Source organism: Charadrius vociferus, unplaced genomic scaffold (assembly GCF_000708025.1).
Source record: "Charadrius vociferus isolate BGI_N301 unplaced genomic scaffold, ASM70802v2 scaffold115, whole genome shotgun sequence".
In the NCBI taxonomy this organism is placed as follows: Eukaryota; Metazoa; Chordata; class Aves; order Charadriiformes; family Charadriidae; genus Charadrius; species Charadrius vociferus.
Window position 1 is genome coordinate 1,338,344 of NW_009648636.1, and position 21,764 is coordinate 1,360,107.

The 21,764-nt window shown below is 36.7% G+C and overlaps 1 protein-coding gene across 1 annotated transcript in view; it reads right to left on the reverse strand.

Annotated features, from left to right (window-relative positions):
- The window catches only part of PPFIA1 (protein tyrosine phosphatase, receptor type, f polypeptide (PTPRF), interacting protein (liprin), alpha 1), a 59,371-nt gene that overhangs the window by 25,783 nt on the left and 11,824 nt on the right, over window positions 1-21,764 (reverse strand). The window contains 14 exon segments of the mRNA XM_009886248.1: window positions 322-545; window positions 1,204-1,352; window positions 1,581-1,677; window positions 2,954-3,016; window positions 5,344-5,475; window positions 6,061-6,144; window positions 6,572-6,646; window positions 7,215-7,349; window positions 8,313-8,459; window positions 9,241-9,462; window positions 9,689-9,790; window positions 10,257-10,331; window positions 11,218-11,382; window positions 12,057-12,158. Coding sequence (XP_009884550.1) covers window positions 322-545; window positions 1,204-1,352; window positions 1,581-1,677; window positions 2,954-3,016; window positions 5,344-5,475; window positions 6,061-6,144; window positions 6,572-6,646; window positions 7,215-7,349; window positions 8,313-8,459; window positions 9,241-9,462; window positions 9,689-9,790; window positions 10,257-10,331; window positions 11,218-11,382; window positions 12,057-12,158 — 1,772 coding nt within the window.

Sequence of the window (21,764 nt, forward strand, 5' to 3'; positions counted from 1 at the left end):
CAAACGAGTAATACACAATCCCTTCCATAAACGGGACTGGTTTTGTCAGAGTAGGTTAATGGTTGGACTTGAAGCGGTTTTGTCAGGGTAGGTTAACGGTTGGACTTGATGAACTTAAAGGTCCCTTCCAACCTCAGCAACTCTATGATTCTACGACTGAAGACAAAGAACCAGAAAAGAGTACTTAGGCATAAGCAAACTAGTTACTTCTGTCAGGAAACTGAACAGGCAAACACCATTGTCTGAGTAACAACACGAAAAGAATTTCTAGTGTCGCAGAAACTCATTTTTATCAAAACCTTAACAGCAGATAGACCATACCTAATCTCTTTGTTGATTGCATCCAACTGTTCTTGAAGCATCATGGCCAAAGTCTGAGCATCAGCCTGACCGCTTGGTGACAGCAGATCAACTGAACTGAATATAGTCTCCCTATCATCCTCAACATCAGACACATCGACATCACTTTCAAATGCTTGTGCCACATTTGCCAGTACACTTGCTTGCTGGGCTCGCTCCCAGTCCTGCTCATTCAGAGTTTGAACCTAAGAGAATTAATTAAAAAAAAAAATAAAACCAAACTCAAATGGGAAAAACATGACATTTCTACTGTTTTTCAAGATGTTTAAAATAATTTTTAAAAAGCCCATTTACATGCTGAATGCATCCATCAAGACAGCAATGTTTAGAGAAATGTAAAAAAAAAAAAGCTATAATGTGGCAAACTTTGCATCTTACAGTTAAGCAAAATTTTAAAATGGACAGCCCTATTGAATAAATTAAAACATCACATATCTTGACTATATACACTCTAAATTACAGTAGCATTCTGCTATCACATCCAGTGAGAATTCTGGAATCAGATTTATGCAATGATACCTTACGTGTCCTGAAAGGCACTTTAAAGTGTTTGCAGAAGAGTAACACGTTAGATTAGTGTATAGACGCAAAAGTAGGACTATTTCAAATTATATTTTACAGCCTTATCATAGTTAATAGAAATGGGACTTCAAAATAATATTTTTGCAATTATTTGTTAACAATTAAAAAGACTAGCAGCTGTGCATTAGTTAGTTAAACAGGATATATATGAGTTTATGGCTATGTACTCCTCTTCTAAAAACTCCTTGCGATAGATTAGCCTCATCTAATCTACTTTGTTGCCAAAGTTTTATTTTTATTTTAATTTCAGAGTTCTATTACCTTTGAGGGTTCATCTCTGAGAGCTGCCAAACGTCCTTTCTGGGGACGCCTTAACACTGATGAGGTGCCATAGGAGTCTGTATGAGTGTCAGCCACAGACGAAGGGTATCTGAAATCTGGTCGGCTAGAACACAACAAAACATTTTATCCTTCAGAAGGTAGGGGAAGGGGGAAACAAACAAAAAAACCCCACCCAAATGATTCCTATTGTCCCACCAGTGCCATTTTTTTTAAAGCAGCACAAAAACTGCTTTATATGCTCTATAAAGAATAAATAGCTATAAAGTTTTATGGCTATGAACTAAAGTATTTTCAGTTATAACAGACAATTAAATTTAGCAAAGTGACTTTAAAGAAACTCGAAAAAACTGAACTACCAATTAAGTGCCGGTACCTATGGTGAAGTGATGTAGCTCTGAGTCTCACTTGGTCATTTTCAGCTCTTAATGCTTCAACATTTAATACAAGCTGATCCTGTAAAAATAAATAGATAAAATACATAACAATAACCTTAAAAAAAAAAATCAGTGTCAAATACTGACTTATAAATTAACATTTAGGTTTTTGACCTCGTTTCTAAAAAATTCAGAAGTAACAGATTTTAAAATATATCCTTCAGTGACCTAAAACATAAAAATGTTTTTTGCTGCACAAAATACAGCACCATCACAAAAGGGCATCCAAGAATAATTCTCTTGCCTCTCTACACTGTGACTCTAGGTAATGACAATATATATTTTAAAACCAGCTACTAAATAAAATTCACATATTACTAACATTACTATAATTAAGTATTTAATAAGCAACAAGAAGATTTTTCAAGCTTTGCGTGCAAAAGGTTCTAAATGCATTCACTTTTAACTTGGACATTTTCACATGCTCTAGAAACAGAATTTAACAACAGAGAAATCCAGTGAATGAGAAAACAAAAAAAGACTAATAAAAAGTGGCTGATGATGAACATCTGTGCCTTGTGTGAAAACTGCTGGCCTACACATACAAAAATTCAAAGCACATTCTGCAAAATATTCTGAATGCGTTCTTCATTTTATTACAGAAGCACAGCCTCTACAGTTTGGCCTGGCTACCTACTAGAATGATTTGGGGAGCTGCACTACACCTGTGACTTAATAAGCAATAACAAGTATTATTTCAGAACAGATAGCATGACCACAAAATAAATTGCCACTGCTTAAGGATGCAAAGAAACAAAAGGCCCCACCACTAATATTCAAGAAGGGAACTTGTCAGTTGCAGGACAAGCAAAACACCAGACAGCTGGTATTGCAAAGAAGCAGCCAAGTCTAATAAATATTGCTCTCCCTGCCTCACAATCCTTAAAACTTAAAAATTTGTCACTGGAAGAAGCATTTCATGACACTGAATGCTTTAAAGAAAACGCCTATGGGAAAATAGCCAACATTAAAAGTATTTCTCTTTTCTTCTTTTTTGTTCAAGGTCATACGTACAACAGTATAAAAATTCCATGCAATCTTCAAACTTTGGCAAATTGCCAGTATATCCAGCCACTTTACATATTCAGAAGTGTGTTGTCTTTGAGTAAAAGGCTATGCATTACCTATAAAATCATCATAAAACTGAGGCACACAATACCATAAAAAGAGCAGTAACAGCCCCCTACTTTTAAACAGACCAGGTAATGTTAAGTTTTACAGGGGGATTCAGATCTGCTATGTAGCAATGCAGCAATTATTTTCCAATAAAATATTTCAAAAAATGTGTATTATACCTTTTCATGCTGAAGTTCCTCTATTTGTTTTTTTGAATTTTCAATTTCTCGAAGAAGTGAATTCTAAAATAAAAAGTATCACAGATTAAGTTACTTATAAAAGTTTTCAACTCTTAAACCATAACCAAGATGAGTATCAAAAAGTTTCAGCCAACACTACACAGATGCACCTTAAGTTACAGACACTTTATTGCTTACATCATTTCACTTTGATTATAGTTGAAGGTTTTTCCTTTCAGGTGTACAGCCCTCTAAATAATGGATTTAGAAATAGTAAAAGTTCCATAAAAATTTAATACCAACACCAGCCTTTTAAAGCTCTGTTTAACAAAACTTGCAAAAAAAGGAATAATTAGGCAGCTAAAAATAATTCAAAGTAATTCACTGAGTGGTTACTACGACATTACTGGCTGTTATGGTTAGGTTTTCATTTTATTTTCACTTGACTGACCTACAAAATTACTATACGGTAGGTTCCTGGAGGTAGTGTACCTCCAGGACTGCAACTCTCACTGACTTATGGGCCTTCATTAAGATCAGGGCTGTGTCTTTACAGTTATACCATGACTTCTAAACAACTCCAATAAATATAAACACTTATGACTACTACAGTCTCTTTACTCAAAGCAGTTTCCAAGTTCAGACTAAGAATCATCTGAGAATTCAGAAACATTTGAGAGCAACATCAACCAAAGAATTTAAACGATCGTATTTAACTGTAGTATGTGATACAAAGAAGAAAAATAAGCAGAGATTCCTCCTTCCAATACAAAACTTACAACTGTGTCAATTTCTTTTCCTTTTCCACCATTGCTAAACCCATTTCCTTGAAGTACGTAATACTATTATTTGCACCATAAACCTGTAATGAAGTTTCATATGTGAACAAATAAACCACTCTGGGGAAAAAAGCCCAAGCGATCAGAAAAAAGTCTGAAAATTTTACCTGAGTGTTTCTTCCCAACTTATCATAAAAGAATGGGCAGGAAGCCACAGCAAGAATACTTTTCTAGAAACTGTTACTCAGTGAAGGACAACTACATTTCTTTCTTTATTCACAAATGCAGTTAGGGTTTGGAGAGTAAAGGGTTAACCCTAAGACACCCCCCAGTATTCAAGCATATAAAAAAAAAAAAAAGTCAGATGTTTTTCAGAAACTGAAATTTATAAAGACTGTCAGAGCAACCTTGTTAATGTCATAACAAGGCCCATAACAAGAATTTCTGAAGTATTAGGAGCAGCTGGCGATCTTGAAAATAGTGATGTTAACTAAAAACCACAAGACAAAGTTTGCAGCCTGAGATGCCAGATGATAAGCACATTTATCATTAACTCAAAGGAGGACCTACATTTCTTCTGCACTACCTCTCAGCTCTGAGAGCGCAAAAACAGGGAACGGAATGAACTAAATATTTGTAACGATCTGAGGGGAGCACAGTCCTGGAATTCTGGAAAGACAATGTCAGATCCCTGACTGATGGTTTAGGGTTGAGAACTGAGTTGACATGTATGCAAGAAAAAGCAAACATTTATTAAAAGTCTGAATACATCATTATATATTGCAACTAAAATATTTTATTGTGATGACTTTAAAACAAAAGCCACTCAGCTTTTATTGAAGCACTTCCCCAGATGGTCATTTCACCCTCCAGTAAAATAAAGTATTTTTTTAATCTAAGAGAAAGCAATTCAAAGTCAGCATCAAGCAACGTGCTACTTCAGAAGACACTGCTTTGTTCAATGCAGAATAAGGGAATCTAACTTTAAGGCATGCATGGAAGAAAAGTCCATAAGGACCTAGATCCAGAAGAAGAAGGGAAAAAAACAGAGTAAAGTATGTTACAAGTTAGAAGATGACCTGAATACAGGGGAATACTCCCAAGATGTGCATTGACAACACAGGGAACAGCCCATTTACATTCATGGAACCTGTTTCAAAATGATCTACCGGGGAAGAAAATGCAAGATCGTTTCAAGTTGTAAGGATCCCACAGTGACTCAGGGTAACTGGCACAGACAAAAGGAGCAGGAAATAAAAGAAACTGAACTGAAAAAAGGTCAGATTTCTACTCCTAATTCTTTAGACTTCCTGTATTACACTGGATGAGCCTATTTATGCACTCCACATCAGTCAACTAGGAAAGGATAAAGCTTCTTAAAAGATGCCTTCTCAACACTGTAGTACAATGCCCAGGGGCAAACTCAAAAAAAAAAAAAAAAAAAAGAATTTGAAGAACATATTTTCCAAATCCGCACTGGAAAACGGCCTTAACAGAAATTAATAAGGATTTAATATTTATTTACTGAAATTACAGACATATTGCACAACACAGATGACTACAGAATGTTGAACATGTAGTTAACGTATATGCTGGAATGTGACTTGTTACCTTATCTTCCAAGGCGGCCATCCTTTCCTTGAGATGAAGCTGGAGCCTTTCATTAGATTCAGACAGCAGCTTATCAACAGTTTCTGACAAACGTTTATTATGCTCTTCGTTCATCTTCTCTCTCTGTCTAGCCTAAGATACATAAAAGCTACTGAAATAACTTAAAATTTACAATGTCTGTAACAATTTCCAGGTTGTAAAAACAGTAAGCTTTCTTTAATCCAAATGCATTTTCTTTAATAGAAATATTTTTTCCAAAGGAATAAGGAATACTGCATGTACCTCCATGGCTCTGTAAGGGAGTATAGGGGCACTCAAGACTTTAATAACTGTTCCAAGATCAGAGGCTTGAAAATATGAGCCTTACACATAAAGAAAAAGCAGATTTCAGAACCAGTTCCATTATTTATAGCTTAGGAACCAATTTTTTCATAGTCATTTAATTCAGCAAGTTTTTGATCTCTCTCTTAATCAGAAAGTATGGATAGCAATTAGGCATTTTCAAACATATTTTCAAACTTTCATTGGAGACTTCCAGCTTTTTCTTGAGATCTAAGGTTAGCCATAGTACAGTAGCTTGAACTATGAGTCAGCCTAACCTCTGGCTTAATTTTAGAGATAAGATATAAAAACAGCTTTGCTGAATGGTAGACAGCCACAAAGGGGATTAGATTCTTTCTTCCAACTTTGTATATTTGCCAAAAATATGCATGGTACCCTTTGTAGTTCTTGATTCTTTTCTTCTAGCTGTGCTTCCATCTGTCTCAGTCGCTCCTCTATATTGCCATGTCTCTCCTCAGCCTGTCAATTGGAAAACAAAATTAGAATTATTTTTTTTTTAAAAAAAAAAAGGTTTCAGAAGCATAGAAACATTGAAGCACAATAATATATCTAACATGCTTTGCGCAACTGCCATTTATGGTAATAGACAATGCAGAACAGATGCCTTTCTGTCACTAAAAGAACCTCCTAAGAGATTGTATGGTAAGTAACAGAACGATGAAGCCTCTCACCCCGAGTACCATGAATGAACTACTAATTGCAAATGAGCTTGCAAGAGCAGAAGTTCATTTGTATCCCCAAGAACTTAAAAAAAAAAAACACAAAAAAAAAACCTAAATGCATTTTCAGCTTTTCCTCACTAGCCTAGACAACATGATCCTTTGTTAGTAATCATGACAAAGCAGAAAGCAGCGAGCAGAAATAAGGACTAATACACAAATTCTACCTTCCTAAGCTTGGTGGTAAGTTCCAATACTTTAGCATCTTTAGCAGCAGAGTTCCCAGGAGACAAAAGGTCAGACTACAGAGCCAGTTAGGGACAGGAAAGATAACAGGGAAAGAAATGAAACTAAGGCTTTAAGAGAAACACAGACACACACTCTTGAAAAGGCTCATTTGTAGTTACCACATATAATTCTTCGGACTTCATTATTCCATTTGCAGCCTTCTAAAAATCTTAATATTAATGAGTACCACCTCTCTCCCCACATTCCTCACTTAGTTAACAGTGGGACAAATTTGGGGTTCTCCAGAAACAGTTATTGTTTTAGAAGACTTTATGCCTATTATTGAATTAATTTTAATAAAAAGCAACAAAACAATAACGCAGAGAGACATTTTCATAATGTAACAGAGCTAACAGAAAACCTGCTCAAGTTCAAAACAACAGAAATTTAAAGACGAAAAGTAAATCAGAGTGTATTCATAGATGTGAACAGAAAATGCAGATAGCAAGGAGAAACATCTTCTGAACTGGCTGGGCAAAAACTAGAAACACAATGTAACAAACCCAGCACTTAAGAACAGATTTCGTGTAGCACGACACCAACGGAGAAGAGAGTCTTAATGACACTGTCCAATTGACTCACCTTCGAAAGTGCTGCAACTCTCTGTGCCAGCTCAGCTTCCACCTCCGGCAAAGTTTCAGCTTTCCTCAAAGTCTGCTGCAGCTTTTGCTCAGCTAGTTCCAGTCGTTCTTGCAATTGCCTATTCTTGTCTTCGCTCTACACAGGATTATGATCATCAAATGTTTAGTGTTAAAATGATTATTAAATTTTCATCAAAGAAGGAGGTAAGGATACAGATTACTGCCTTTACTAGACCTATGGATAACAAACTGTCCAAAACTGGTTTCATAACCAAAGACGTGACATCCTCTCCTTCACTACACAAGAGAACTTTTTTCTCTACAAATTGCTTTCTGCAGGCAATTTTGTGTATTCTAAAAGCAACTCTATCAGCAAACAAACATAGCTACGGTATGGGAAGCAGCCTAGAACAAGTTGTGAATTTTCAATGTCAAGGCTGTGCTTTGAGTTACATCAAGGAAAAAATGCCTTCATATTTTAAACACTATGCATATTACCGCAAAGTGTATTTTTATTTGAAGTGCATACAACATCTTTTAAAAAACTGTATTAAAAGGGACTTCCCTGGTTGACTAAGAGTTGCCTGACTTCCTCTAGTTCAAAAGTGATTGGCTAAACAACCATTTCTGATTTTAAGTTGGACTACTTCATGTCAAGCGTATCTCAAATTTCCTCCCATTGTAAGGCAATGTTTACTTGTATTATAGGTCATAATAATCCCTACACACGACACAAATTTTAAAACTGTTTTAGCTTAGAATGAGTAGTTCTCACACATAAAACTAAAGATGCTTGGATACACATAACAACTTAAAAATACACAATTAACAGGGACAACAGCCCTGCTGCAGCATGATCAAGTGCACTAAAATGCTCAACATTATTTCCTCCCTCCCACAAACTGGCTCCTCTTCACTTCCAGGGTAAAGCTCTGTACAATACACTCCTCCACTTACTGAAAAACAATTGTCAACAGTAGCATGTTACAGATGATATTTACCTTCCTAAAAGCACAAGCTTTAGTACAGCACGAACATTAATTATTTCCATTATTTCTATGCTGAGCAAAATGTACTTTATCTTATTTCAAATTACAACCTGTCGATGCATGGAGTCTTTAGTGGCAATTTCATTTTCAAGTTTATCATTGAGGTCATGCACAGATGTAGCTTCACGTTGTGCAGCGAGGTAGCGTTTCTCAAGAGTTGTAATTCTCTCTTCCATGTCTTCCTTTTGGGCTATAGTCTACGCAAAAACAAGACAGAATTTAGAATATAAGGTATAATTATTTAGTGATCAAACTGCGGAGGAAACCCACAAACCAAAAATAATAATAAAAAAATTAAAAGCAGATAGACTTTGTTATTTCTCTCAGTAAAAAAAAATGAAGAAAGAATAGTCTCACTTAGGCTTACAAGTTCAATAACTTTTTTTTTTAATGGTGAATGCTTATAAAGATTTATTATATTACACCACAGAACTGCTACTTACCTTTACAATGGCACAAATACAGCAAATCTTTACTTTCTGGGGACGGTCAGAGAGTGTTCTTGCATTTAAGTAAGTTCCCTTTCTATTTAATAAGGATATAGTACACAGCAATATATATGGACCTTGGGGATTAGTGATTGATCAGTAACAGGAATTGTCAATCACACCCCTGAAATTAAAGTGATTCCTCAATCAACTTTAAAAATAAATAATTTAAACTTTATGAGTAAACTTAGCATTTACGACAAGATCAAGCATCTTTTCAAGAACACATTAAAGTTCACAATGCTAAACTTATAATGTAATATATTCGTAAAATATATAGTTATTCATAGATTAATTCTGAAGACAAATTTTCTTAAGCAACTCGTCTTTTAAACAAAAACTAGCACCACCATGCTTTAAACAATTATTTTCTCACCTATCAAACCAAAGACACTCAAATGCATAAAGGTCTAACTGAGCACCAATGACACTGAAATTTATAAAACAATAGCATTTGTGACTACCCAAATTTCCACAGTTTATTCCTCACCTCTCGTACATCTCTCTGTAACTTTGTATTCATTTCTTCAGATTTTATTAAGTCTTTTCTAGCTGTGTCAAGATCTTCTTCCAGCTCAGTTACTCTGCTAGACAAAGCTGTAAGACGTTCTTTCATTTGCGTCTGCTCTTTGTTTTGTTTATCTATGATGTCTTGGAGTTCAATCACTTTAGCAAGGTTTTCATCATGGCATAAAGAACCATCAGAGGATCGCTATTAAACAGGAAACAAACAAACAAAAGTATTTGCATGTTACACAGAAATTTGAAAAACAAACTGTTACTGACCTATAAACACCCTTCCCCAAAGATAATTATTGGATGGACTGTAAATGAAATTGTAGTAAGTGAGACTTTTTAATTAAAGCATCACCCAAAATCTTTTATCATAGTTTAAAATTAAAAATCAGACATCAGCTTCAAAAAGTGAATAGCTGTACCTTCCCATTTGTAGTTGGTGTATTTTCTTGCTCGTGATTTATATCCAGCATCCCATCTGGAAGTGTTTTCTTCTGATTATTTTGCTCTTTTAGAATCATTAACTAAAAGAAAAGAAAAAGTTTATATACATATGTTTCAAGTCAACTCCTTTCTCACTAATAATATAAGGAACAGCTGCAAAAGAAAAGGAGCAAAACAATTACTGATTCTACTGCAAGGTATGTATCAATAAAATATGGCACAGGCCCTCAAAAACTTATGCTACCACAACCCAAAAATTCTTACTTTCAAGCCACAGGAACTCTTTTTGCTGTTTTTTGGGGGGTTTGTTGGCTTGGCGGGGGGGTGCATGGGGTGGCCACAGGGTTGGGGTTTGTGGGGGGGTTTCTTCCACCTTTCCTGCTCTTTCAGAGTGACTAAAGTTAAAAATTACAGTTATCCCATTTGGCAAGAAATTAAAAACAAGAAGTGAAAGTGAACCTTAGTAACTGAATAAATTACTGTGTTCAAATATTGACTAGAACACCCACAATACACACGTGAAGACTTCTTTTAAAAGATACCTACCTCTTTATGGGTAGTACCTAGTTCTTCTTCCAATAAGCTACATCTTTCAAGTGCTACTCGTAACCTCTCCCTTACCTGAAAAGAGTAATTTCAAATAATTTGAAATCATTCAAATTAAAAAGAAATCAATTTCACTTATTGCCATGCTGCCATACCCTTTCAGATAGTAAATGACACTATTTGCATTACACTTAGAGACCGGCTTAGTCTTAAATACTAATTACAACAAAAAAACCTTTTAGACAAACAATGTGTATCTTAAAATCTAGCTGTGCCTTTTTTGTCATAAGCAAATCATATCTCAACACGACCTGTACACTTAGGCAAGAGTTAAACGTATCCAGAATTTGCCTATCCTTTTGTAAGGCACTGAGTGTGTATGCTTTTGCTTATTTACAACAAGGAAGAAGAGATGGAATTCCGCATAAAATAATTTGCCAGACATTACACACAAGGGTCACAACAGTTAAGCAAACTATGAGTTGGCAGCAAAATTCACAGTAAACTTCACCACTTGCATATCCTGTTGCCAACATCAGGCACAACTGAAGGGCACAGTTCCTTTAATTCAGCTTCATTTTATATCACAGGGTCAGCAGATTCCTCTCCTCCTGTTCTCTCTAGTCCATTTCTTGTACTACATAATCAAAAGGCTAAATCCTGATATTACACAGGTAAGTAAACGTATGCATTCCTACAACAAATATACTACCCCTGAACCATGCGTAAGTTACATTAGCACAGTTAATGAAGTACCAGAATAAACTACAGCACCTTGCTTTAGTGCAACATACTAATTTAGGAGGGCAGCAACTAATGCAGTTCTAGCAAAGCTACCATCTTAATACAGAGCAAAGTTCCAAGGACCTGACTTCTACAACTTTAGTACGAACAACTGCATGGTCGACACAAAAGAAAGAGGGCACAGGATGAGAAGATGTTAGCTATGATATTTCATTACCTTTTCGTCAAGGGCTTTATGGTGTTCAAATAAAGATTTTAGTGCTTTGAGAACTTCTACTTCACTGGAAACTCCTGCTGGAGACTGAGCTTGTCTCTTTACAACAGTCATTCTGAGAGATCGCTCATGCCTGGAGACAAGACACTCCAAATGTTCCAGTAACAGCTAAAACAAAAACAACAAAAAAAAGGAAGGATGTTTATTCCTGTTCTGCACAGCTGCAGAAAACTTTGCCTCCTAAACCACTGAGTTTTGAGTTCTCAACTTCAAATCTGAGCACAAATAACTATTGCATCAAGCATAAGGACCTGCTCTTAACATTTCACCTGTGCTAGAAGTGATACCAGAGCTATCGCATTTCCTACCTCTCTCTTTCAGTCTAGCTTTTAAATGACGTTTCTACTTAGTCGGACCTTTTCAGTTCTACCACCAATCTCGGGAACTGCACACTTGTCAGAAGGATACACATCGGAAATGCTCTAAACCGGAGAGCAACTCTTCTGCTGGCAGCAGCGTAAACTGCTGAGCATATCACTGCAGCTTACCCGCTCTATTCCACTGATCTCAGGTGTTGTATGATCACAAAACTTTAACAAGAAAGCTGAATGACAGATAGCAGTGCACTCTTACAAGCTTCCCCTGATTCTGCACAGCAGTATCTGGTGCTGCGCATAAGCTTCCAAACTTTAATTTACACACATTTGCACTTCCAGGGGGATTCATGTGCAAATATCAGGGAAAAAAATATTTTTAAGCTTTTCAAATTCAAAATTTAGTGTTTTTCTCGGTGTAGTTGGATGCTTTAACAGTGGTAAACTTGGAGAAGACAAGGAACTAACCCTTGTATTATTTCTTTCTGCTTTTAGTTCAGCAATTTCTTCTTCCCTTTCAAGCAGCTGCTCCCTGCATACATTTAGCTCTTTCGTAAGCGCTGCAAATTCCTGAAATAAACCAGACAGAAATATAAGCACATCAAATATCGGGATATAGTGAGAGAAGATTCATATGTACACTTGACATGATTTCTTGAAGTAGTCATTTCAGGTGCCTAAAGTCAGTACAGTTATATTAGTCACGCTACGCAGGCTTCAGTTCAAACACTTAAACCAGTAACACTTTCAAATGTAAAGATAAAAGCTGTTTGACCAGTACTTTTGAGAACTTATTTTCTCTAAAGGCAGGTATCTGAATTGGGGTATCCCTGGTAAGCAAAGGGAAAAACTTATTTGTAATGCACTTTGTTATTGTTTCAAAAAGTAGTTGTTTGGTTTTTTTAAATGACTGCTGAGGGAAACATGAAAAAACACAGCACTAAGCAAAAACAGAACCCAGCAAAACATGACAAATTTCAAGTCAGTATTTAATTGTGAGAGACAATCCCCTGGCATCTACCAGAACACACAGGTCACTTCTTCATGGCAACAGCCTATCCTTAAAGCTTCACCGCTGGAGGACTCAGACCTATATGGATATTTTTCTGTTTAAGCTACACACAGGGATTTAATTTATACCTACTTTCAAATCTCACAGAACGGAACAGAAACAGCCCTTTCCATATAGTCCTGCTAGAAATCTCAGGAGATTAGAATCAGAATTTTCTAGAAGCTGAGCCCTTGGGCTCAAAAGCCTCAAAACTGAACCACAGTGAAAACAGTACATAGAGTGAAAAGTCATCAGGGAACAGGAATTAAGCTAACCCACAGCAATTACTGCCTGTTTATTTTAACATTTTCGAATACTGAGATTAGTCAAATTTAAAGAATATATTTCTAAGTTCTGGAGTTTCTGTCAGGAAGACACGACTGTACTGAGTATCTGGAAGATCCACTACATCCTAAACTACCTCCACTCTATCAACAGCCTCACTAAAAATACTCAATATAGAAGGCATGCAAACTTTCTATCAACTCAGTGAGCATACTCTGGATAGAATAGAAGATACAACTACACACCATATTTATAAGCAAATATTAAGCCCAACCTTATCTACCTACCTACTCCGGCAAAATTTAAGGTGGACTTTGAACCACATTAGAAATGAAAGTCCATGCTTTAGAAGAGGCTTTGCAGGAAACAGGAAAAAAAAAACAAACAACAAAACAAAAACAACGCTGTTGTGCCATCAATGCAAGTTAGGATGCAAAAATAAATACACATCAGTCACTCCACTGGCCGGTGAACACTTCAGAAGCGCTTGTATAGGAAAACACTGAAATGCTAGTAAATAAATTAGTTTTCTCTATTGTCTAAAATAAGGAAAACACTCTAATAAACAAGAGTCAAGTCTAATAAACAGTAGATCAGTACAGCTGAACTGGTGATGATCAAGACTAGATGAACAAAAGGCCAACTAAGAACACACTGTGGAAACACACAGAGCACAAATGCTGCTTCTCTAAATTTTCCAAACCCTGCAAGATGTACTGCTTAACAGACAGTAGCTGTATATCAAGTAAAAGCTTAAGATGGAGCTGTTTTGCAGTAAAATTCAAAGTGACGGAAAACACATGGCTGAAAACAAAAGGACACATCAACTAATGATACTAGCACACCTGTAAATTCTGCCATGCAGCTACAATAAGCAGGCGTAGTAAAAAGATGCCGTCTGTAAATTCCAAGATAATTTTGGTAAACTTTATTCTAAAACATACGTGTGACTGAAAAGACAAAAAAAAAAAATACTGTTGCGCAACATGCACCTACAGTGAACTCCTTTGGAGTTACTAATGCATTAGGATTTTATAGGTTGCTGTGAAAAAGATAGTAATACCACAACCACAGAGGCAGAATCCATCTGCATAATCCCTCTTCCTAAATCAAACCTGCTCATTGGAAAAAAGATTCTGGATAGTCCCCCTACTTACTCAGCAAATGACTGCAAAAAAAAGCCTTAATTTCTTTCCCTTTTTTAATTGCTAAGAAAAAAATATTTAATTTATTTAACATACTTAATAATTATGCTCACATAAATACTTCACTGCAGTATTTCATTTGCGTCCTTAAAAAAAAAAAAAGACTTATTATTTTCAAGTAAAAATCCCTGGAAATACACTTACTAAAACAACTGGCTCCATAAATATAGCTACTGGAACTTTTAAACAAACAAAACAAACTACAAAAGGTTCCTGAGCGCAAGGTAAACCAAGAAAGGAAAAACCTACTTGAAGCTTCACAGGAGCTGATGGAAAAATTGACTCTATTATGAGCGTCCCCTGCAGAACGCTCCTTCGTGTCCGAACTTTTCCTGTACTTTCAACATCCCACCCACATGAGCTTCCAAAACTCCCAGAAAAATGACAGCACCCATCCTTTTTGCTCCGATACAAGTTTAGGTAGACCAGAATACGGTTCCAAAGTTGCAGTTTTTCACAGGCCTTCCCTACTTATCTTCATGTATTTGATAATTAAGTACTACTGAAACTACTAGAAGTACCAATAGACACAAAGTATTCTCAAAAGATATGAACTTATTTTCTTTGTGTTTTTTTTTTTCCCCCTTTTCAAAACAAGTAATTAAAAAAACTCCAAATGCCAAGATCAAAATTTAGAAGCATTGACACTACACAATTCTCCAAAGGACATCGGACTGACATGGAACTTTCTATATTTTTCCAGTCTCGACCTCAAGTCCTGAGAACAAGATAAAGAAAGCAGTAAAGCTTACCAGACACCGTTTCGCCATCCTTTCTCAATGTAAAATCACTGTATAGCATTAATATACACTTTCTTATCTCAGACATGTACAAGCTTCATCTTTGGAAAAACAGCTGTATATTTGAAGTCTATTCACTCTTCAAATGGTTATAGCACATACAGTCCTATTCTGTTGCTTACTTCTGTGCAAATATAATTTATAGCACAAATATATCATAATTGTGACACAAACCACCACACTGTCAGGTGACCCAAAAAAAAGAACAATGCACACAGGAATTTATATTGCTGATGTATAAACAGACTGAGACGTATTTCTGGCATTGCATAACACCTCCATCGCTGTTTGTTTTGACAAAATATAGTTGCTTTGAGTCCCATAAGCCGCCTAATAAAGACATGTCCCTTCTAGTTTTAACCTTCAACAGTAGACAATTTGTTATTTCCTCAAGCAGTTCAAAAGGAGAGAAACTATTTGCAACTTGATCATCTCCAAAAAAGTTTGAGTCGTCTCCTAATTTCTTCCTTGGCATTAGATGAACGTATAGAAAGAATTAAAGGTAAAAGAAAAATCCCGAGAAACTTTTCTACTTATCCAAAAAGATGAATTACTTATTCTGTAATTAAGGAGAAGATTGGAATATCCGAATGAAGTTCTGCTGTGCTTCTGGTTGCCATCAAAATAATAAATACCCAACTCTGAGGACTACAAGAATGGGACTCAGATTAAGCACTTCAGAGCACCTACAAGAATCAGTCAGAGAGTGCCATTTATCCTAGGTAAATATCCCCTGTTGATTAGAAAATACTGACAAACACCCGTACTCTATGCTGAACTGAAATGTTTACTGAAAAAAGTAACTTCCTGAACCAACTGAATCATTCCAAACATGACACTCTCATTGCCAGAAATAAATACTCTCAATAAAAAGCTAAAATAAGAGAAAGTAAGTTTGTTGTCATTCAGTAATACATTTTCTGGGTTTGGTTGTTTGTTTTTTTTTTTGTTCACAAACCTCATTATTTTTTAAAGCAATAGCATTTCTTCTATATCAACCTTCAGAACTGACCTTCAACCCTTAGTATTTTAGGGGCCGCAACATAAACATCCTTCCAAAAGTTGGACCAACTAGTGTTTAGCTGTCAAGCCTGTCCATTTCTGATGTCCGAGTTGACAGCCACTTGGTTACTTGTGAGATCTGGGTCCAGGAACGTTACAGCCTTCAGGGAACGGGTTCTCTTCATGTTTATTATAAGTGTAATTTATAGGTTCTACAGATAGTACATCACAAAGCAATAAACGTTACATGACAGGAAAGACAGTGTTTAACTTAGGGAAAAACTTGAAAGAAACAGAGGTAATCCCTGGAAGTCTATTAACGTAAGCCATTTATTAGGGATGCTCTACAGAGAACTGTAAGTTTGCTTGGAATTTGCTCAAGCAAAAAGATTTATTCCACAATAAAACACAACACCGCTCTTGAGTGCATAAGGAATCATGGATTACAGGCAACAACATGACCAGAAAGCTTATTTAAAGGATGAAACAATATAAAAAAAGAAACATATTTTAAATTCATCAAGGAAAATGCTATTAAATTGGTATTAAAGTAGTATCTTCTGGCAATACAAGGATGAAGATGCAACAGTTGCACCTTTAGGAACATCTCTGCCTGAACCATGCGAGTGGAATTTATCTGTTTAATCTCCAAGTAATATTTTGGTTTACTGTTAACATTCTGTTCTGTAGCCTGCATATCAAACAACCCACTCAAAACTCTGAGCAGCTGAAGAGAGCATGAGAAGAACAACTGGGGAAAGTCTAGGCCATCAGGGATGAGAAACCAACAGAGGCTGAGATAAGTTGCCATCATGTTATTTACACTACATATAAACCACAATTATTCCAAATGATGCATGCATGAAAATGCCAAATAAACAGTCTTAAACAAAACAATCAAAGAAAACCTAAATATCTAAGCTTAACAGGGTATTTCATAGCCACTTCATTTTAAACCTAAGGGTTTTACACAGCACACAACGACCAATATCCCCAATATATTTGGAAGTTCCTACCAAGCAAATTTTTGTACCTATGTCACACCAATTTAGTTCCGGGTTTTGATCTGTTGGCTCTTTTGGTTTGGTTTCTTTTTGGTGGTGGGGTTTTTTTTTAAGCTAACAGGCAGAATTATGAAATAGTTCCATGGTACTTACAGTTAAAACTGAAAAGAATTGACATGTTTTAATCATTAAATCCAGTCTTCCAAGCAAAGACGGTTACACACACTTTAAAAACAACAACTCCAGAAGAAACAACAACCAACACAAATTGTGCTTTGGTTGTCCCACATAATAAATCAGTTTGCTTTCAACCTTTCCATATCTCTGGCACATGCTAATGGGAAACACCCTAGAGTGTGTAAAGAAAAATATTTTGCTTTTCACCTTAGACGAATCAATTTTCAGTAAGCATCAAGCAGCCTGAATTTTCTAACCTGGGAATATGAAACTTATTTCAAGCATTAAGAGAATCAGTTCTATGAAATGAGTATATCTTTTGTTCTTGAAAATCCCAACAGAAGTAAGCAAATACTTAAAGTAATATTAAAATACGGTCATGTCAAACTCTTGTGTTTCAGAGCCCAGGTTTTTCATGCTCAAAGTAGCTGTTTTTCCAACTACCCACCATAGTGAGAATACATTAATTATAAGCTACAGTGTATCAACCTCCTTTCCTATTTCTCCACATGCATAAGATGTCTTATAACTCAAAAGACCCCTACCAAAACACAGGTGCAGACTTCTTTACTATTAAAAATTTTTCTCACATTCCAACTAGTGGCATTGAGATATTTTAAAACATTTAATACCACCTTTGGTCAATTCTCAGAAGTTTACATTTCCTTGACTCAAAAAACACACCTCTTTTTTTTCCTCTAGCAAAAACTGTACCACTGCATGAAAACACTCAAGTGAATATTGGTGCCAGCTGACAGTCACTGACTAATACTAAACCTGACTAACTTTTTATCATCCCAGCCCTCTTTTTTAGTACGGTATTCTTCAAGCTTACTTCTTGGATTGACCTATCTAGGCTTTGTCATTCACACCGCCCAATCCTAAACAGGCAATTAAGTTTTAAAGTGTTTACAGTTGCATAATGGTATTGCTCTGGAATGAAACTTGCTGTTTCCAGTCCACTTTGCAGCTGAAAGTGGGATCAACCGCCGAGAGTTTGACAAGCAATGAGCAAAGGAACTCTGCGCTCACAGCCGGCAGGTACCAAACATGTGCCCAAGAGCAAAATGGAAAAGCTTATAGCAAGACCAAATCTCCATCGTAATAAATAGGTTTCCAGTTCCCATCCTGAGTGAGTTGCTTAAATTTATGTGCAGTGTTCACCGAGCCTGAACTACAAAGCACTAAATCCGGACCTCATTGCTAGGAGCTGTCAGGAAGCGCTGCATGTTGAAGTGCAAGAAAACATAAATGAGGAAGGGTGGTATTTGGCAGCTTTGCAAGAGGAATGCAGGAGGAACAGGAACAAGGAGGTAGAAACATACCAGTTCCACGTTCTCCCTCCTGTAGCTCTCTCTCCCTGAACTACCAGATTTCTGATAGATGTGTCCTATTTGGGGTGGGGGGGTAAAAGTACCGGAACCCAGACATGGCTGGATCCAGCCCCTCACTCCTTGAAGGATCAAAGGTCTTCCTTGCACCACACTAACCAATGCTCAAACTTTAGACACGCTACAGAACATTATGGAAAGTCAGCCTGCAAACCCTAGTACGCAGAGCAAAGCACAGGTGAAAAACAGGCAAACAGGAGCCACCTACACTCAAATCATTAACTACAGCCTGTATAAACCACCCAGACTACCAAAACCATTACCACCTATACTCTTGCATTTAATTTTCTCTAAACCCAGCAAAACAGTGCTGTTATGTATACAAGACTAGGGGCAAAGCCTCATGCAAAGGTGTATCTTTGTTCATCACCGGAGAGCCAACGATCACTGATTACATACTGTACTCTGCACTGCAAGGTACACATGCTGATCTCTGAGCATCTTCCAAGCTCCACCATTAATTAGACCTACATACAACACAGTGAATACAATAGTCACACTTGCAACAAATGATATCTACAAGACTGTTCGCTGGCAATGTGCTGGAAGTCAAAACCAAGCCACAGCTGCATCCTACAGCTTCTTTGTATGTCTGTGAAATTAAGGAAAGAGAACGTGAAGTTGTTTAAACAAGTTGGAAAATTTCATCCAGTTACTCCTCTTTAGGTCTAACAACTTGCAGTTTGCTAAGCATCTTCCTCTAGGGCAACTAGCCTTGCAATCACTGAAAGATTAAGAATCCATAATTTCTCCAGATAGTTTGTTAATCTTTTCATCAACCTTCACAAATCATCGCCAGCATCTCAAGCTTGCTCAAAGGACAGCAGATCACACAGGGTATATTTTCAGATAACTCAGAGTGGACTATCCATTTTCACCGCAGCCTTTTTAACACAGCCTTTTAAACTACTTTTAAAGCTACAGATGTGTATCAAAGATTACATATCAAACCAGTGACCAACTATATCACAGTACTTATTCTTTCTTAAAGGCTTTCTCCAAATATTCAACTAGGGGGGTGAACCCTGCAGCTTAACAGCATGCGCAGAGGATTAACAAGAAATGGAACAAACCAAACACTAACTAGAAACACTAGTTTCAGGTTTTAAGCTTTTTTTCTTCTCTTGTCTTTGTAAAATCCTTTTAAAATGTTGTCCCTACTTAGGCAACATTAAGAATCTTCCGAGTGAGGAAGTCCAGAAGTAGAATCATTCCAACAGCAGCCCAGCAAGCACAGGAAATACAGAAGTGCTCCTCAGACTTGCATGAAACTTAACATCTATTCATATGCAACAGTGCCAGAAAACCTTCTTCCATCACATGGCTAGGATCTTCTCACCGTGGTGGTTATGCACCACCTTAGCTGCTCTTGGATGTACATGACTAAACCCCCTGAAAAGGCAGATATGGCACAAAAGTATCCAAAACCATAGCAAGCTTGTTCAACTTGGCAAAAGTGTACAAGATCAGCTAAAATATGTATCAGGAAAACTTTAGTCATCACTGAAAAACAGGCTTTTCAACCTGGGACGTGTCTGGCTACTTTGTGCAGAACTAACTGTTGAGACTGGTCAATAACAGAGTAACCCTTTCCAATACTGTACCAGTCCAAGTACCATCATTCCAGAAGAATACTTCAGACAGAACCAAGTTTACAGTACTTGGGGGATGTTAGAAAACCAAATGCCTCTCAGTTACACTCAATCAGTGAATTGTAAGGGTTTCACAATACGAATTACCACATTCCTGCACCCCTAGCCCAGTCTATTTTGATTAGTAACTAATACAGTAAGTAGTAGCACAACTTCTTAGTTGTAGCTTTAGGCATCTCCATTTTTGGAGCCCATGTCAGTGAAGAAACCTACCCACACCCATACCCACTATGGCAAAAGGAGAATACAGTTGTACTTAATTAAAGAGGAAGAATCTTGCATTACCAGTTTGACAAGGTATGGGACAAAACCAGTCTCCATCTTTAATATGACACTATAGAGATTTCACTGAAGTTTTTCCTCTCCACATAAAGTTGGTCAAGGTTTCCTGGGATCCCATAGAGGATTTCACAGCATACAATGCTCCTCAAAAATGCCAAGCCATAAAACAACAGCAAGACATGCTGAGAAAATTGAACAAGTTCAGTATTTTTCCTGGGACCCCCCATTATGGAGGCTGAGCAGCTACTACAAAAGCTATAGCAAGATATTTTAAATTGTAAACAACATTGAACTGTCAGTTTCCTTGGGTGGAAAATAAAAAAGAAAGTATTTTTCTGCATATCAACTCTAAACATACTGCACTCACAAGAAACAGCACAACTCTGGCTCAGCTGACATTTAGCATTAAATTCCTATGACTTTTGTGAATTAAAAATTATTTCACTCTAAATACTGCATTCTAGCCTGTTTAAAAAAAATAATCCTCACATGACTAATACTTCACTGTTTTTTAGAAATAGGCCCAGGACAAGATCCGTCATGCATGATGCAGCGACAAGATACTTCTGCTTGCAAAAACTGTAAGCAGCAGCTGAGGCGCTGCCCTGCCCTATTCTAATCATTCATCTTGGCCTCCAGTTGTCAGGTTTAGTTCTGTGGCTACTAGTTGTAAAGTACGTTTTTCACACTATGTTAAAAGGGAGTGCTTGGGAATATCTGAATAAAGCTGGCCAAGCCACCCTCATTAAACAAGCATCAACACGTACTTCCCCCTCAGTGCTCTCCTATTATATATATTTATTTATTTAGCCAAGTGATGAACACTTCAGTCTTTTAATTTCAAACTTGTTTAAGCAAGCAAACTTCTCATTCTAAATCAGGAAAATCAACTTACATTGCTCTTTACATTTTATTTTTTCTATTTCTTTGTACTCTATCACCCCAGTTTAATCGCTAAGTGAATTTACTGGGCTAACTGAAGTGAAGTATATCCAGATCTGCATATTCGGAATAAATGCAACTGGACCATTCCATGGAAAAGTTGCTCAATTTTTACAAATAAAGGCAACTCTAAAGCCCAGGCAAAAGGAGGTCTTAGAACAGACAAGCCTGGCATTTAAACACAGAAAAACTTAACTCAGCAACATAGATTAAGTGTCAAAGAGTTGTTTTGGGGGGGGAGGGGGGTAAGGTGAGGGGGGGGCGTTAAGCTTTTTTTAATGGTCAAAGTAATATCCATAATCAACAGTTCCAACCTTCATAACCACGTGAACCCAGAAAACGTGTAACATCACAGAACAAAACCAGGGATATGAATAATGCTAAA